This window comes from Prunus dulcis, chromosome 1 (assembly GCF_902201215.1).
Source record: "Prunus dulcis chromosome 1, ALMONDv2, whole genome shotgun sequence".
Lineage (NCBI taxonomy): Eukaryota > Viridiplantae > Streptophyta > Magnoliopsida > Rosales > Rosaceae > Prunus > Prunus dulcis.
In genome coordinates this window covers 15,848,948-15,866,469 of record NC_047650.1, presented here as the reverse complement: position 1 = coordinate 15,866,469, position 17,522 = coordinate 15,848,948, and the positions used below count along the sequence as shown (strand labels likewise).

Below are 17,522 nucleotides of genomic sequence, written 5' to 3'. Positions count from 1 at the left end.
AAACTTCAAATTTCAATAACTAATGTAGCTCAATTCAAATATCCATATATAGTTATTACCTAATTAAAGTATTACACATGTAAAATAAAATATAAACAAATAAATATATACATAAATGTTCCGGTTTGGATTAGATTGGTTTATAAAAGCTTAAAACCATATTAAACTAACTTTTTCTTAATCAAAACTAATCCAAACTGGAAATTACAATTTGTATCAGCCAATTTAATCTATTATGCCACATTGATGCCCACCCCTATCGATTAATTTGGATTGAACTGAATCACATCACTCAGTTTTGGGTGGACCAGCGAGATCATTCATCATTCACACAAGTGGGCTAACACTAACAGGTTGGTTCTGGGTGGGTCTTCAAAATTGGGTAAGTGGGTATAAAGGTACCCGGAATAAAAAAAGAGTCAAAACCACTCTCTTTAGCAATTTAAGCGTTGCATTGGTGAGGAAAAAAACAAAGCATTGAGCTTTCCTCTCCAAATCACCGTTGCTGATGCCCTTCTACAGGTCTCTCTCTCTCTCTCTCTCTCTCTCTCTCTCTCTCTCTCTCTCTCTCTCTCTCTCTCTCTCATTTCCATTTGGGTTTCTTTTTATTTTGTAGTTATTCCAACTGAGCATTTCATTGGGTTTGATATTCTCCACATATTGCAGTTTGTGCCTTTCGCTTGTTATCATCAATTGGAATTAGAATTGCTAAGATGGTTTATGAATTAACCGAGCAAAAAAGTAAGCAGCGCTTTTGTTTTGTTTTTGTTATTTCACATTATGCATCAGAGAAATGATATGTGGCTTATAACGTTTTTGCTCAAACTTTGCAGAGATTGGGTTGGGTCTCCTTGGGTTTGGTCTATTTTTCACATTTCTCGGTGTAGTGCTTTTCTTTGACAGAGGTTTGCTTGCTCTAGGGAATGTAAGAGTTTTCCTTAATTTGTAATCTTTCTTTGACTTTTATGTATAGGACCGGCGTTTCATTTTCTTTTATTTTGTATCTCCAACACAGATATTTTGGTTGACTGGAGTGGCCCTTTTACTTGGCTTCCGTTCGACATGGAATCTCATCACTAGCAAAGCAAACATAAAGGTACTTGGCTTCCGTTAGACTGAACCATTTATTAGGATGTTTATTTTTAAGTTCTGTTTTTTCCATAACTGGTTTAGTTTAGTAGTGTGGTTATGCTAGTATGAAACCACAAGGATGCTACTAGAGTATCAGCACCAGTGAAGGATCCATGGTTTTTCTTCACTGATGCAAAAAAATGAACAGTAAATTCTTTATTGGGCATTCTTTTTCGCAATAGGTACAAAAAAGAACTTAGTTTTAGCCTACGCTCTTTTTTTGCATTTAGCTGGCGGTCCACAACCTAGTGACAAACAATGACACAAACAAAATTGTAACTTTGTGGGAATATCTTAACTTCTAAACCCCTAAACCTCCTAAACCATACTTAACCCACCAATGTATCTGAGTAAGAACTACAATGTCACTCGATTAGTTTGCTTTCCATTTCATTTTTAGATTCCGTTTTCGGGGGCTTACTGTCCCTAGGTATCCTAAACCCCACTAAACCCTACCCCAAGACACCAGCGACCCCTTTCTAGAGCATGAACGTGCGCACTCACAACAGAAATTAATGAAAGGCACAACATAGAAAATGGAACCTCAAAGTAAAGTCTAAGAAACACAAAGAGGCTCAAGGTTGCAAAAGCTTTTACAGATTTCTAAAAACATATATTTGTATGAAACCCTAGTTTCCTAATCCCTAGACATTCCTAAAACATTTAGAAAATCAAATAAGGGAGGTGTGGAAAGTTGTAACCAAAAAAGACTTTAAAATGTAATCCAGTCAAAAGGCAAAATTGACAGGCCAACTCTCTGGACAATTCTTGTAAAACAAAACAAGGAATTCATAGAACAAAAACAGGGCTGATTGACTGGGCTCCTAATGGTCAATCAATCGGCCCTTGCGATTCTGTCAGAAATTGAAATTTTCAAGTACCATAGAATATCGTTGAGAAAATCTCAACCATTTGAATAGGTACCTTGACCAGTTAAAATTCTACGGAAACATATTTTGCAGAAATTTTGATTTGACATGTTTTCAAAAGCAAACAACCTCAAAACATATTCTAAAATATGCAGACAACAACTTATCGACCTAATGCCTAAATATAAGGTATCTAAGTCCAATTCTAAATGAGGGATTTAGAACTTGATACCGTGGATCTACCTGCGCATGGATCACAACTTGTGGTGTCTAATATTCTTGAGATACCTTCTTCACTTGTGGTATTTTAAAAATTCATCGTGCTGCAGTTTGTCAGTTCTAAGTGTCATGTTTGACTGTCCAACATACCCTTCTGTCAGTTGAATTGAGTTGTGACAATTCAATTTGTCTGAATATTTATCCTTTCATCTGTTTATAAGATTTGTTGAAAAGCATTTTCAAAATAAGGCATTGATAGGCTTTGAATAATAACTGGTTATCCATTTTTTGATATGAAAGAACCGGATATCTACATTTTGTGTTGTATAAATTTAAGTTATCTGGTATGAGATAGATCTAATGTTGATTTTCTTTTTCTTCTGCAGGGTTCTGCGTCTTTTCTTCTTGGTCTATTTTTCCTTTTCGTTCGGTGGCCAATAGTTGGTATAATCTTGGAAATATATGGTTGTCTTGTTCTGTTTGGGTTAGTTTCTGCCCTCAACATTTTGCGATGCACTGAATAATATAGTTTCAATCTGTAGTCAATTTAGATTGTTGTGGGTGTGGATTGAAGTTAGTTCACTTCTAAATCTAGGTGTTCCGAAGTGAGTTTGAAAGACTATAGGAATCTTGTAGTAGCAAAACTCTCTAGATAGCCAGAGCTAGTCAAATAATCATGTGATTATAGGAGTTTATTAAAGGATAGAGTTGTAGATTTTGGGGGGTGGGGGGTGGGGTGTGTCATAAGTACAGACTTAAAAGGTTCCCAACCGTTGGAGGTCGACCTTTCAGACCTTCTCTCTCTCACTCACTCATAGGCTTGCACACACAGAAATACAAGTCCATATATTTGATTTGCATTGTCACAGTGATTGTTTTTTTTTTTTTTTTTTTGGGGGATTCCTTTCAAGTTTTAATGGGCTCCAGGATAATCATATGCAGAGGTGGGGATTTTTTGGAATGAAGAAATGAAAATAATAACACTTTAACTTTTCATTCTGCTATTACAGTGTACAGACCTATAAATTCCGTGTGACAGAGTGACTCAATGCTGTTCAGTAAGAATTGTTTTTGGCCCAAACAACTAACTTGCTGAAATTTGAATATGCCATGATGTTGTTGTTTGGAGATAAAGCAGCTTTGATTTATGCATTTAAGTAGTTAGGAGAACTTCATTAACTTTAGCGTCATAGCAACTTATTCCCAAACCTAATAATAAGTTGTTGACAAAGGTGTTAACTTAAGATTACGTTAGAGGTTGAGCTTCTTGTTTGCACGGATAGTTGGTGACGTAATTTTTCTTGTCCTGCTCGTGTGTTCAGTTTGTATCTCTTAGGTTAGAAGCGTTTCAACCAATCTCACTGTTAACAAATATACAAGGCATTTGTATAATGGAACTCAGTTTTGTGTGGTTTTTTTCCCCCTATATCTTGTTTATTATGGAGAATGTAAGGAAGATTTTATTCTGGAAATCAAACCATCAATGTGTCATAAGCTATGCAATTTGGGCATACTGGTACAGTCAAATGGAGTATAGAGTTCGAAGACATTTTTACTGAGAAATATTATATCCCTTCTGGAAGCTATGTGCTTGTTTTTCCTAATTGGTATTTATTTTTTTTAACAACAAATGTGTATTTGTTTGTTTGTATTATGGTTTTTTTGGATTTTTGTTTTTCCATATATACTAAATTATGCAGTGATTACTAATTTCGAATATGGAATTTAGTCACATGAATATATGATGTGTTTTATGAACCATATAGACCTCACTTCCACCACAAAAATCCCTATAAATCTGTACACGAAATTTGTCTGACTTTCTCATACTCCACAGTCCATATTATAGTTGTGTAGAAGTGTCTCGCTCAACTCTATGTAGTCTGCAAGTCATTAAACATATGTGAAGTTGACAGTAGTCAACCACTTTAACAATGAACTCTGAAAGTATATTCAGAAATTTGAGTTGACTACATCCCTTTATTTTTTTGGGTCAGTTTTGTTGCATTGACTTTTTCTTGTTTTCTTGTAGTCGTTTTTGGCCATCTGTGAAGGCGTTCCTCTATGAAGTTCCAATGTTGGGATGGATTATAAGGTTTCTTTTCTGGTGAGTTGAACTTTATGTTGTTTTATCGTTTAAGATGTTCTATGCTTCAAAGCCGTTTGATTGTCACTGGATGGTCTGCTGACATCATCGAACCCATAGTTCAATCGTTAGTGTAAAATAATTGAATTTAACTTCACTTGGTGACAGGACAGCTGAGTCTTAGTTTACTCACAAATTTATCGTTCTCTGAATTTTTTGTTTCTTTTCCATTTCTCTTGTTATTATGCAGAGAGATTCCAATTTAACAGTCATGTCTGCCACCTTTTTTTATTGTAAAGAATACACGTGCACACTAAACACATGCCACAACTTTTTCGAAAGATGTTTACAGTAAAATATGCAACTCTTTGTGTTGTTGTAGAAAACGTTTTGTGGTAAAATTAATAACGGAATTGGTATGAAAGAAAGCAGCTGGTAGAGTAGGGTGTATACATAATTTATTGGTCCCAATGCAGTTGCTTCCTAATTTCACTAATTTTTGAAAGCTTTAAAGAACTACTTTAAGAATTTATAGATGAGATGATTGTAAAAGTTAAAAGTTTGGATAAGGATCTTCTACCCCTTCGAAACCGTACCAAACTATAACTGACTTTTCAGTCTATTCTCACTAGTCACATCACATGTACTGTTTATGATGAACAAATTTGGCAGCCATGATTGTTAAAATGAAATCTCTCTGCACAGTTTTTGGATGGACAAGATTAATAATCAGGTATAGTCTGGTATAGTTGCAAATGGGTGGAGGATGTAAGTCCTCAACGTTTACTTGTTACAAAAGCTATGGTATCTGTTTTGAGGGAATATATTGTTTTCTGAAGATTTACTTTTTAATATATTTTAAGATTTACTTTTTACTTAAAATACAGTAAATTAATGACAGGTTCCAAAAAATCCCTGTTGATTCGTAAATTTGGACAAAACTGACCTTTAGTTGGCTGTCCCAAGCGCTGAGAACCATGTCAGGCTGAGCAACTGATTCATGACTTTTTACAACTTTTAAGAATTTAGTTTCTTTTAGGAAATGAATGATTTTTTGAATTTTATAAATTATAGTTTCTTAGGGAGTTATTGGGGTTTAGGTCTGTATAAGATATACAGGTTTAGGTCTGGAGGAGTTCGGGCTTTCTTAAATCGTAAGACTAAATCCTAAACCCTAAGCCCCAAAATGGAATCTGAAAATGAAATGGAAGCTATTTAATTGAGTGACATAGATGTATTCTGACTGAGTTAGGATTTAGTAGGCACACTTGGATTTAGGGCATTAAAAAAGTTGACGAAAAACAATGGAAAAATAAAAGATCCAGGCAGATTGGCTGGCCAGGCCGATCACTCGGCTTTGGAAATTAGCGCTAGCTAAAAATGTGAGCAAAGTTCAGACCTATTGCTGAAAAACACCACTTTTTGGGACCTCTTGAGAAAGAAACCCATGGAAAAAAGTAAGAAATGTTTCTGGTTTGCAGCATATATGCTGGATGTGTGAGATTCATGCCCTAGATTGCAGCAGTTACCAATTTTAACAAATATTGCCACGGTTCCTTTTTGCAAAGTCCATAGAAAAAGAAATAATTTATATTTTGTTTGGAATGGCCATGAACTTAAATATATTATCTTCGTATGACTTGCAGATTCTTGATCTCCTTCAGGACGGGCTTCGGTTGAGCACCCCATTGATACCTGGTGTCTGCTTTTGAAATATCTCATGTCTCATTTTTGTGGTATCATATGGCTTCGTGATTCTATCAGAAGCTGAAGGAGATGTACCAATTGGCTTCTTATGTGTTGGAGATTTCAGCATCAGACTAGCCAAAAAAAGAAAGAGAGACTGCAAATTGGCTTCCTGTATGATCCACACTACCTTTGAGGCCTAACCAAGAAAATTGTTCTGTTCATTTTATTGTTTATATATTAAATTTTCTATAACAAAATTGATGTCTCTTGTCCTCGCTCTCTTCACCTTTGCATCCAACGACCGTACGTAATTCTTCCATTTTTTATGTTGGGTTTAAGCAGAAGGATGCAAGCATCCATAGTATATTATTGCTTGCTTCATCGACACTGTCACAGGGCCAAAATTCTTGGGTTATTCGAAAGCCGACCACGCCTTGTCTCGTTTACCGTCTTGACATGGTGCAAGGTCACGCCATGCAATGGTTGTGTGTCAGTGACTCTCAGGGTCTTACACGCATAAGTATGTCGTTGGTTTGTAGGGCAAACATTCAAGTCGCTTTACCCAATTTACATTGTGCAGAATTGTACATAGGTCAAACTATCAAATCGTTTTAGCCAAGTTACATTGTACAAAATTGTACAATTTAATTTTAGAGAACTTCAAAATAACTAGGCTTTTCATGAAAAATGAAAATAGTTTTTGGAGAAGATTCTAAAAATGAAATAGAAACTTTTGGGTTAATTGTAGAAATAACCTCTAAATTATTACCCGAGTTTCACTTTAGTTCTTAAATTCATTTATTGAATCCTATAATCCAAAACTTCCTTTTCTCGAATGTTAGTTCACAGACTGTTGCTGCAATTATCCTCTCGAGAATTGTTTGCATACCCAATCGAAAGAGGATTTGATGTCCTTTTGTCTATCAAAGGACATGAACGGGTTAAATTAAAGCTGGCCAAGAGTTTAGCAGGCAAGAAAAAACGAAAATATTTGAGTAGAGTTGGATAGTGAGGTGGTATGTCTAGACTGGTCTTAAATGCTGCCAGGGAGAGTTTGATTTTGAGGCATTAAAGTGATATCTACTTGCCATCTTAAATGCCTGGCCTGCCTTCCTCCTATTAATGTAAGCCAATTTAAGAACACTCTTAAGTAGACAAGCACCCTATGCATGACCTCTGCAGTCCAAAAAGTTAAGAGGATAATTTTGGATGCCCTACCTACACCATACTTTCTCTTTTGCATTCAAAGTTTCCTCAATTTGGTTTCTCTTCTTCTTCTCTTTTTCTTTTTATTATTTAGTTTTTCTATCACCTCACTTCCTGAAGGATAGCTCAAAGGAAAGAAGAATCCAAGCTAAGTATGGAACTTCCAGAGCTCTCTTTAGCTCCAACACAGGCACATGTGGTGTTTAAGAAAAGCATTAATGGTTCTAATAATCCATTGGAATCAGCTGAAAGCAACACTTCTAGGAAGAGGAAGCTTTTCCAAGATCACCAACTCCTGAAGACTGAAGCATCTTTTCAAACAAGTGTTGATCTTCAACTTAAAGACCCCCTACCATTAGATTGGGAGCAGTGTCTTGATCTTGAGGTCTCTTCTCTCTCTCTCTCTCTCTCTCTCTCTCTCTCTCTCTCTCTCTCTCTCTCTCTCTCTCTATATATATATATATATATTATAATTTATAACATATGAACAAGTTATACTACGTGATCGTACCATTCTATAATTACTTGATGATATGTTTAGTTATGATTCTTATGTGTTCGATTAAGTACATACAAATTTTATGAAATATTAGTTGTCTTAAAAATTATAATCAATTGTGCAGTCAGGAAAAATGTACTACCTAAACAGAAAGACCTCAAGGAAGAGTTGGAACTGGCCTATGGACCAGGCAGTGAACCTTGAGCTGAACATCTCAACCATCTCAGGTTCAAGTTCTGATCAGCGATCCAGCCCAAGCCTTAAGACAATCGAAGAGGCCAAGAATGAGGAGCAACAAAGTAACATGGTGGCTTTGGCTTGTTTCAATTGCCATCTCCTTGTCATTTCTCTCCAAGTCTTCTCCTTGTTGCCCCAACTGCAAATATGTCCACTCACTTCCAACTTCCATCCAACCAAATTATAATTCATCTTAAATACAAAATTGAGCTGCCATAAAGGCACTAGAAGCTATAGAATCAACCTCTTGAGTTATGCTCTTGCATATGTTTGGTTTTCAGTAATGTTGTATTCAGAGACTGGTTAATTATAAATTATAATCTACGCATGCCAAGATCTTGTGTAATTTTGTTATTTTTGGTTGATCCTAGTCTTAGTTTGGGAGGTAGAACATTATGGGTTTTAGTTTAAGCTGCACTTAATTAAGGAAAGGATTATAAACAATTTTACCCCAAACTATGACTCTAATCGAACTTAACTCCCCGAACTAACTTTTTAGTCAATTTAGCACATAAACTTAAATAAATAACCAATTTAGCTCTTACCGTCAACTTTTTCGAATTCATCCACTATTCCGTTTGACCATTGGAAAAGTTACATGCTTGGTACATAACTTACTATTTTATTTTTTAAAAATAAATTATTAATGGACTAATGGAAGATGAAGGGGAATAATTGAAATCAAAAACTGATGAGCAATTTATTAAACCCTAGATTAGGAGATATTAAGGGGGGTGTATTGAATTTAGATTTTAAAAGATTTTAAAGAAGTTTAAAAGTTTAGGTGTATTCAAATCACGATTTTATAGAAGTCTATTCAATTATGGGTGTATTCAATTCAGATTTTTTAAACTCTATTCAAATTTAAATGTATTTAATCACGACATTAAAAGATTTCATAAAAGTTTGGGTGTATTCAAAAACTCATTGATTTTAAAGGAAATACAAAAAAATGGTGGATTTCGTTTGATAATAGACTAACAAATCTTTGCTTCCCCCAAGAGATTTGTATAGATATATTATTTTTATTCTCAAGATATAATTTCACTACGTCTACTACAACCATCTTATCATGACTATAACCATAGCCGCTGCCGCTGCCGCCACTACCACAGTCATCGTCATCGCTGCCAACACCACCACCCACCGTTACCCGCACTGCCAGCCCTTCCATCACCCCCACCTTCACCACCACCACTGCCAGCACCATCATCATCACTGCCACCGCCACTACCTCCACCACCACCGCCACCACCCTTACCCCCACCTCCACAATTAGCCCCACTGTCACCATCACCATAGCCACTGCCAGCATCGTTACCATCACTGCCCCTGCAACTGCCACCACCACCACCACCACCACAGTCTCCACCACCACCACTACCTCCACCACCTCACTCCCACCACCACCACCACTACCACCCCCACCTCCTCCACCACTACCTCCCCCATAAACCACCATCACCACCGCCATTGCCATCACCACCATCGCTATCACCGCCACCACCATTGCTATAAACTTCATTAAAATCAATAATAAAATTCTAAGAAACTCAATTAAAATCTATACCTGAATTCAATCAAAATCTATGTGGAGTTTGTAGAATTAAGTCAAACTCAATTAAATTCAATTAAACTCTATCAACTTTATAACTCTTAAAATCATTTAAAATCAAAATTGAATACACCCTCCTAAAATTACCTGGAAGAAGAAGAATGGTCGCCGCAAAATTTTTTTTTTAATTTTATTTAATAAAGGTAAGAGGTGAAATAATTCAATAAGAAACGAAGCAAAAAATTACAGAAGGGAGATCACAGATGATATTGGGGGGGACCCCAAACCACACAGCATCTTCAAATAAGGACAAAGCAAAGGAACAAAGACGTTGGGCCACACAATTGGCACCACGTGAAACAAAACTTAAAGAACAAAAAGCTAATTGAGAAAGGAGAAGCCTACAGTCTTCAACCAAAAAACCCACATCAGAATGGTTTATGTTGGGGCAACTGCCAGGATCAAATCCCTTGCGTTCCCCTCAATAACCATGGCTCCTTGTAGAGCCCAACGCAATGCATCACTAAGCGCCATAATCTGTCTGTGAGAAAGTGATCAGTGCATAATTGTATATCATTTTGTACTCTTTTAACATATGGATTTGGTTATGTTTTTGAGTTAAACTTGTGCTTTTAATCACTTTTGTATTTGTCATTCAGTTCATTGAGCTTTAGGTAGCAATGATAGCTTTGGATAGAAAAAGGTGCAAAAACGTGCAAAACTGGAGACTAAGTTAGAAATGTGTTTCGGCCTTAACATCTTTATCCAACCTTGGATTGGCCCCCCATGATATGTGGTTGGAAAGATGACATTCTGAACTTCAAGATGGAGGGCTCAAAGTTGCTTAAGTGAAGCTCAATTTGTGAGCCCATGAAGGTGATGGTCATTCTAACCTAAGCATGAGCTAATTGTTGCTTGGTCATTCTGACCTAAGCATGAGGTGATTTCTGATGGTGGGGAAGTTAGGTGAACTGATTCAAGTGGAGTTTTCCAGCAACCACAAGAAATAAAGAAGATGAAGTGCGTGTTGTTGGCAAACTAATTTTAAATGCAATTGTGTTAGGTGAAGTAGGTGTGGTTGGTGAACTCAATGTCCAAACCAGAATTCCTACTTCCCTTAACCCTATAAATAGAGAGTCTCCAAAGAGCTAAGATTCATCATTCATTCATACTCCATCACATTGTACACAGAGAGGGAGAGTTGAGAGTCACAAAAGGAAAGAAGAGAGAAGGCAACAGCTGGGAGGCTTTGGCCTCCTAGTAGCCATGGAGATGAAGCTTTTCCATTTCTAGCATGATGTCCCTATCTTCTTCTCCTCCCTTTGCCTTTTATTTTCTTCTTGTATTTCCTTAGCTTTACTTTGTCTTTCTATTTAATAAACACCTTGTAATTTTCTGTTATTGTTATGAACATGGTGATTTTAAATTTTTGAAGTTTGATTGGTTTCCAAGTTTCAATTTTAGTTATTGTTCTTATTCATTATGCTTATCAATTGATATGCTTGTTTGAATGTATGATCACCATTTAAACTTGTATGTTAGCTATCTTGGTTGGAATAAGAGTAGACACCAAATGCTTTAATTCGAATTGAACTATAAATATGAAGAGTATGTATGGACAGGGATTAGATACATGCTTGGTTGTTTAAAACGTCCTCCTATGCTTAATGAATTTCTAATGCTTAATTTAGGTTCGACAACAAGAATCTAATTAGGGAATTAGGAATGCAAGGTTTAGACCAGATACCATAGCTAAATTATACATTAGAAAGAACTTGAATTGAACTTGTTAACTTGATTGCTTGAAACTTAGAATTGGATTGCTCCCTAGTGTACTCTTCGCAATCATCTTTAAACTTTGTTTCCATTTTCTGTTTTGTGCAGGGAATCAAATTGAATCAATCTGTCACCAATCCTCATGGAATCAACCTCATACTAACATATGCTATACCACCCAATGGCTTATGCACTTCGAGTATCACAAGTTGATAATGCAGCTGAATCGATTTTGGTGCAGCTAAATCAACACAACAACAGCAAGTGATGCGACATGCCCCAAACAGAGCCCCTTGCAAGCCATAAAAGCTCTTGTGTCATCTCTTAGTACCGAGCCACCACGCCCTACTCCATATTGCTTACTAACAGTCCCATCAAAATTAATATTAATCGCACCCAAAGGAGGCAAATGCCACCTTGCTTCACCCCTTGAAAGAACACAAGAGACATGTTGGTGCTCATCACGAAATTCGTGTAAAATGTGCATGGTACTGGAGACTACTTCCTAAGGATTCCGATGCGAATCTTGCCATAGCCTAGCATTTCTATCCTTCCAAATACCCCAGAGGAGTATCAGAGTCTGCTCGATACATAAAGTTGACTTAACAAAAATAAAAAATAATCAATGTTTCAAACTCATAGAGGTAGAGTCTCTAATAGTAGAACCCACCGGGTGGGTAGACCAAATCCTTACTACAAAAGGACAGAATAGGAAATTGTGGGAGAGAGACACATCTGGATGATCGCAGAAAAGGCACCCAACGACATCAAGCGACACCCTTTTCTGGGACAATTTTTCTCTGGTAGGCAAGATGTCAAGGAAAGTCCGCCGACCAAACAATCGCACTCTGGGCAGAACACGAATGAGAATGTAGTCAGATTTAGAGGGGTTAAGGTTAACCACTCTAGAGCCATGGAAACACTCCTACCACTCATTAGTAGCCAGCATAGGATCAATCTCAGCCGGCTAATTACGCCACCAAGTAAATTTAGGACCTGAAAAGCCCAAGACTCTAAGGCCACACACATCCGCAGCATGACAAAAGCCTATCATCTGTCTCTCCACATTCTCGGGATTGCCCCCCACTTTCTCATGCCCCTAAATGATCTCATTAAAATCCCAAAGGCACACACGTTCGGACACTCCCGAAAAGGGCATCATATGGACTGGATTAAAAGGGTCGGTCATCCTAAAATTAGGATTCATTTCTTGTCGCAAATATTCACTTGTAGCATACCATATCTCAATAGATTGAGAGTGGCCCATTTGGTCTATGTCCGGAGACATATTGATTAGAGTTGGCCCATTTGGCCTACGTCCGAAGAGGTATCGATGAGTGTGGCCCATTTGGCCTACGTCCAGAGACGTGTCAATGAGAGTGGCTCGTTTGGCCTACATCTGGAGATGTGTCAATTCGAGTGTGGCCCGTTTGGCCTACATCTGAAGAAGTGTCGATGAGTGTGGCTTGTTTGGCCTACGTCTGGAGACTTGTCAATGAGGGTTGCTCATTTGGCCTATGTTCAGAGACATGTCGATTAGAGTGGCCTATTTGGCCTATGTTCGGAGACGTGTCAATGAGTGTAGCCCATGAAAGATGATGACAAGATCATCTTCCATGACTGGTGAGCTGGTGTGGCTTGGGAGACGAAAGTCGCATGCTTGATATTTCTCTTCTGCTTCCTGGTGGTCAACTCAGACTCTTAGAGTCGGCTAGGATCGTGTTGATCCGTATGCAATTTTTTTTTCGTGGAGGCTCATTGGTAGCTGCGTCACCATCCTTGATTTGCTGGATAGCCCCCCTTTGCGATGAATTTCGTGCAATGGCCTTCTTTGTCCAGCTCTTCAAGGTGCCTTTTCTAGGCGAAGCAGTTGTTTGTGTAATGATCGTGCCCTTCATGGAATGCGCAGTATTTACTTGTATCCTTCTTGGCTGGGTTTCCTTTCAAAGGCAATGGTTTCTTCAACCAAGACATGTCCTTTAATTGGGCCAGGATTTGGTGTATCAGGATAGTGAACTTGGTGAAGCTCTCAACTGCTGGAGCACCTCCCTGAGGCTGCGATCTACGCTTGCCTTCATCCTTGTTGTTGAACTTGCCATTCCTTTGGCTTGCCTGCTTAGTCGGTTGATCGGCTTGCTTGGTAGCCTTTTTCGCAGCTATCTGGTCGTCGTCCCAAAGTGCGTAGCGCTTTGCTGTACTTCTACTAGTGTTTGGCAGGGAGAGATGGTTAGCTCACGATACAGCTCACACTCAGTTCGCAAGCCCCTCTTAAAGGCAAATGACGCAACTTGGTCATCGCATCCGACAATGTTTGCCCTTTCTGCCTTGTGTTTGGGCCTAAATTTGGCACACCCAGTCCAAATATCAAAAGCCCATGTCAAAATTGGACAGCCACCATCAATCCCTAAATAAATGGGCCAAAAATACACACTCAGCCCAACACTGGAAGCCCAGAATAACGAAGCAATCTCAGGACCCAAGCAGATTGAGCTTTGCATTGAAATTGAATTTAAAAGCCCAAATCCAGGAAGGACCAGCCCATAATCTGTCATGTGGGCTTCGAAAAAAGGAAAATTAGCCCACAGTTTCAAAATTCAAACTGGGCTTAGCATAATTAAAAGAGAAGAAAGGCCCAAAATTAGAGGCAAACCTACGTGACTGCCTGAACTTTGAAAAGTCAGCAATTTCAACTGGGATTGATAAGGAGTTAATAAGGGCAAGTTTGAGAAAGACATCTCTAAAAATCTCTGCTACCAGAAGATCAAAATCCCTTATATATATATACTCAGAGAAAAATTTGCTCCAAAGACCATTTTCAAGAAATAAACAGATTGCATTTGGGAGATAAGCAGGAAGTAGGGAGTTGTTGAAAATGGAAAATCAAACTAACTGTCATAGTTGAGCTCTTACAAAATGCAGTTGGAATTAAAGAAGGGGTAGGTTTTCTGTCAAGAAAAAAAGGGAAGTGATTGCCTTAGGAACTGACTATTGAGGGCTTATCTGCCGGAAATTGATAGAATCCCTTTTTCTTTGCATTTAAAAATGAGAGATCTTTTGAGAAATTTTGCCGCCCATTATTAAAAGAATTAGAAGCACAACTCCAAAATATTTCTTATAAATATAGGATAGGGTGAACAGTGCAAAGTACAATCAATCAAACAACCGAAAATCAGTAAAAAGACAAAAACTCAAAATAAGCACTTGATCCCAAAAGAACCTTCAAACAAACTGAAGCAACCAAAAGCTCATTGAGCGACAAGAAAGAAGCCAGCTACAAATCAGTTTCAGACTTAGAAAAAGTCATTTAAAACGAGATTTCTCTCGTTGAAAATTTGGTTAAGCAAAAGCCAAAACAAGCAGAGCGTAGGTGTTTACAAATATGAAAACCTCAACAAATTTATGGAGAGCCCTGATCAAGCAGAACAAGTATCACAGTGCAGTTCTAGCTCAGTAATCCTTGAGTCCAGCCACTTCTGCCCCCTTCAGATTGAAGAGGCCGCAATTCTATCTGTTCAAAAAGCCTTATAGGGCTTGAAATAGATTAAAGCTCTGCCAAACCTGAACGTTGGTATTGATTTACAACTGAAACTTTACAGTTGAAGTTGCTGACAGTCCAGTCCAGCATAGGCATATCCAGTCCAGCCCAAATCAGAAGCATTTATTGAGGCAGAAATGGAGGTCCAGCCTTTTTTTTGTCTTTCTAGAGTTTGTTTTTCCCTTTTGAGTTTTGTAAAAGGCAGTTCTGCCTAAAAACAGTTCATTTTCTCATCATTTATTCTTGCAAGAACTACCAATATTGTACTGTGAAAAATTGTGAAGTCCTCACCAATCTGAGGCAAGAAAAGAACTTACTTGGGAGATAATCCTCACCCAAATTCACATTCGCTTAATTAGAAATCAGTAACTTGGGGTGCAAGTTATCTATTTTCGAAGTCTGCTAGGATTTTTCATTATTAGCAGTGGCACGCTCGCACACTAAAGAAAGTTGACTTGTTGACTAGGCAATAGTTTTCAAGGCAATGGGGAACTTTACCCTACCATCATAGGAACAAACACGAAACGGGTGAACTTCATAACCAGATTCAGAAAGCTTAAGATGAAATGCCGAATTCCTGTGGAAGAAAGGCACTTCATCCAGATGGCTCAAACCACCCTTAAAATCTCTTTGAGAAAAAAGATTTGATGGGATGCTATTTGGAGATCTGGCAGAACTGGCATACAAAGCATGTAAATATGAGGAGCTGCTCAGGGAAGAACAACAGAGGAGGAACTCTTCCAAAAGGACATACTACAAGACCCTTTCTTCTTTAGTACATCTGGTTGAGGTAGAGTCTGAAGAAGACACAGATGGCTCGGAGGAAAGAGAGATTGCAGTGGCAGAAATGGCAAAGTTGAAACATCCCATCAGTTGCAAGGCTCTTACAAAGACCAAAAGATCAGAAGCCGCCACCATTCATAGGAGGGTTTGTTCCAAACAAACCAACACAGAACAAGGTCTATTCCTTTGATCTAACCAAGATAGATGCTTTATTTGATGAGATGCTGCTACAGAAGGCAATAAAGACACCCCAGAGGTTGCCTAAGCCAGAAGAACTCAAGGGCAGACAGTATTGCAGGTGGCACAACTCTTGGAGCCATTCCACCAACAGTTGTGCTGTTTTCAGGGACGTCATATATGAAAGAAGCAGGAAGGCTAAAACTGGCGAAGAACAGTTACAACAGATCCTTTTCCCCAACCTCAAGTCAACATGGTCAACTTAAATTAGCCAGAGCAGAAGAGAGGCAAAATAGCGACATGGGCTAGCACCAGTAGAGACAGAAGGGCTATAAGGGAGACTAATCAAAGGCCAAAGGCAACCATCTCAGCTACGGTAGTGCTGTGCAGCAAGTGCAAGTGTGAAAGTGAATTAGAAGTGACTCTAGACAGACAGAATCAGCCCACACCTACCGTTTTTGACAGGATTGGAACATCATACCAATAGAGTCTAGTTCCAGTTCCATCTAAAGATAGGAACAGACAGAAGGACTATCTTAGGCCTGCCCAGCGCGGCAGAAGAATGACAGAGCAGCCAAAGAAAGAAATACTAATTAAGATGCCCGGAAATGACAAGCCCTTGGCTACTATCATAGAAGACAGATGGTATTCTGTTGGAAAAAACGGTAGACTAACTCTGAAGTTAACCAGAACTCAGAAAAAGAGAGTTCAAAGGCAATACTACACCTTCCTAAAAAACAGGGGCGACACACAGGTACTTCCAGAGACCAGTTCTGCCAGAAAAGGAAAGAATCCAGATGTAACCCCTCAGCTCAGGCAGAACAAATAACATATCAGCCACAAAAGCTGATGAAAACAGAATCTCCAAGCAGATCTTCCATCCATCCAGCCTCATCCTCAGTGAATCAGATTGAACCTTCGCAAATACAAGGTGAATTCGAACCTACTCTAGTAGAAGGACAAGAAGACTGGACTGAAGAATACGAAGAGGAGTAGTTGGACTATGAACCATCTGCAGATGACCAGACCGGGCTCCTCAAGACAGGCGAACAAGAGGACTAGACAGAAGAGTATGGGGAAGAACAGATGGAGTATGATGGAGAACGAGATGAAGAAACTGAGGCTTTTGGTGTAGAATTGGAGAGCCTATTGCAGGCTAATCTAGGCATTAACATGGTGTTCATCTTGCCAGAAAAATTCAGGGCAGCAGAAGGACAAGAAAACACTCTGGAAGGAGACGTGTTCTCCCAGGAAAGTTTTGAGTGCAAATTGGCAGAAGTAGAGGAGGCACTAGAATAGCAAACACCTACTGCCGAAACAGGCGGAACTGCCATGAAACTGCAAGCAGAGCAACTTTGTTTCTCCAAACCAACCAAATAGATGGCTAATCATCTCAGACCTCTGTTCATAACAGCAAACTTTGGGGGTGTTCCTATTCCTAAGGTGATGGTAGATGGAGGTGCATCCATTAATCTTCTACCTCACAGATTGTTGAGCAAGATGGGTAGAACATAGAAGGATCTAATTCCAACACGTTTAACTGTCACCAACTTTGCTGGGGGCATCACTAAGACTCATGGAATTCTGGATGTGGACGTTATAGTTGGAACCAATGAGCTGAAGATTGCATTTTTTGTGGTAGACACCACTTCCACCACTTACAATGCATTGCTTGGCAGGGACTAGATCCACCAAAGTCTATGTGTACTCTGCACCAGCAATTAGCCTTTTGGAATGAAGAAAGATTCATGGAGATAGTT

At 38.6% G+C, this 17,522-nt stretch overlaps 3 protein-coding genes across 3 annotated transcripts; 2 read left to right on the top strand and 1 right to left on the bottom strand.

The window, feature by feature from the left end:
* The first annotated feature begins 404 nt into the window (after positions 1-404).
* On the top strand, positions 405-6,313 carry LOC117617943 (vesicle transport protein GOT1). The gene is made up of 7 exons (XM_034347614.1): positions 405-522; positions 667-741; positions 834-925; positions 1,016-1,096; positions 2,606-2,703; positions 4,252-4,326; positions 5,952-6,313. Coding segments are annotated over exons 2-7 (375 nt in total). The 5' UTR covers positions 405-522; positions 667-713; the 3' UTR covers positions 5,953-6,313.
* Positions 6,314-7,090: 777 nt separating this feature from the next.
* LOC117615428 lies at positions 7,091-8,282 on the top strand. Its single transcript, XM_034344506.1, has 2 exons — positions 7,091-7,585; positions 7,824-8,282. The coding sequence occupies exons 1-2, from the start codon at positions 7,355-7,357 to the stop codon at positions 8,121-8,123; spliced, it is 531 nt and encodes a 176-aa protein (XP_034200397.1). The 5' UTR covers positions 7,091-7,354; the 3' UTR covers positions 8,124-8,282.
* A 775-nt stretch (positions 8,283-9,057) lies between these two features.
* LOC117615145 (putative glycine-rich cell wall structural protein 1) lies at positions 9,058-16,657 on the bottom strand. Its single transcript, XM_034344164.1, has 3 exons — positions 16,531-16,657; positions 9,380-9,455; positions 9,058-9,274 (listed from the first exon to the last, which is right to left on the bottom strand). The coding sequence occupies exons 1-3, from the start codon at positions 16,655-16,657 to the stop codon at positions 9,058-9,060; spliced, it is 420 nt and encodes a 139-aa protein (XP_034200055.1).
* Positions 16,658-17,522: the final 865 nt, after the last annotated feature.

Coding starts and splice junctions, on each gene's coding strand:
- LOC117617943 (XM_034347614.1), top strand. CDS start 714: ATGGTTTATGAATTAACCGAGCAAAAAA. Junction 926..1,015: donor GTTTGCTTGCTCTAGGGAAT/GTAAGAGTTTTC, acceptor TCTCCAACACAG/ATATTTTGGTTGACTGGAGT. Junction 2,704..4,251: donor GGTTGTCTTGTTCTGTTTGG/GTTAGTTTCTGC, acceptor GTTTTCTTGTAG/TCGTTTTTGGCCATCTGTGA.
- LOC117615145 (XM_034344164.1), bottom strand. CDS start 16,657: ATGAGGCTGGATGGATGGAAGATCTGCTTGGAGATTCTGTTTTCATCA. Junction 9,456..16,530: donor TTCCTTTTCTGGCAGAACTG/GTCTCTGGAAGT, acceptor ATTTTAATGAAG/TTTATAGCAATGGTGGTGGC. Junction 9,275..9,379: donor GATGGTGGTTTATGGGGGAG/GTAGTGGTGGAG, acceptor TGGTGGTGGCAG/TTGCAGGGGCAGTGATGGTA.
- LOC117615428 (XM_034344506.1), top strand. CDS start 7,355: ATGGAACTTCCAGAGCTCTCTTTAGCTCCAACACAGGCACATGTGGTG. Junction 7,586..7,823: donor AGCAGTGTCTTGATCTTGAG/GTCTCTTCTCTC, acceptor TCAATTGTGCAG/TCAGGAAAAATGTACTACCT.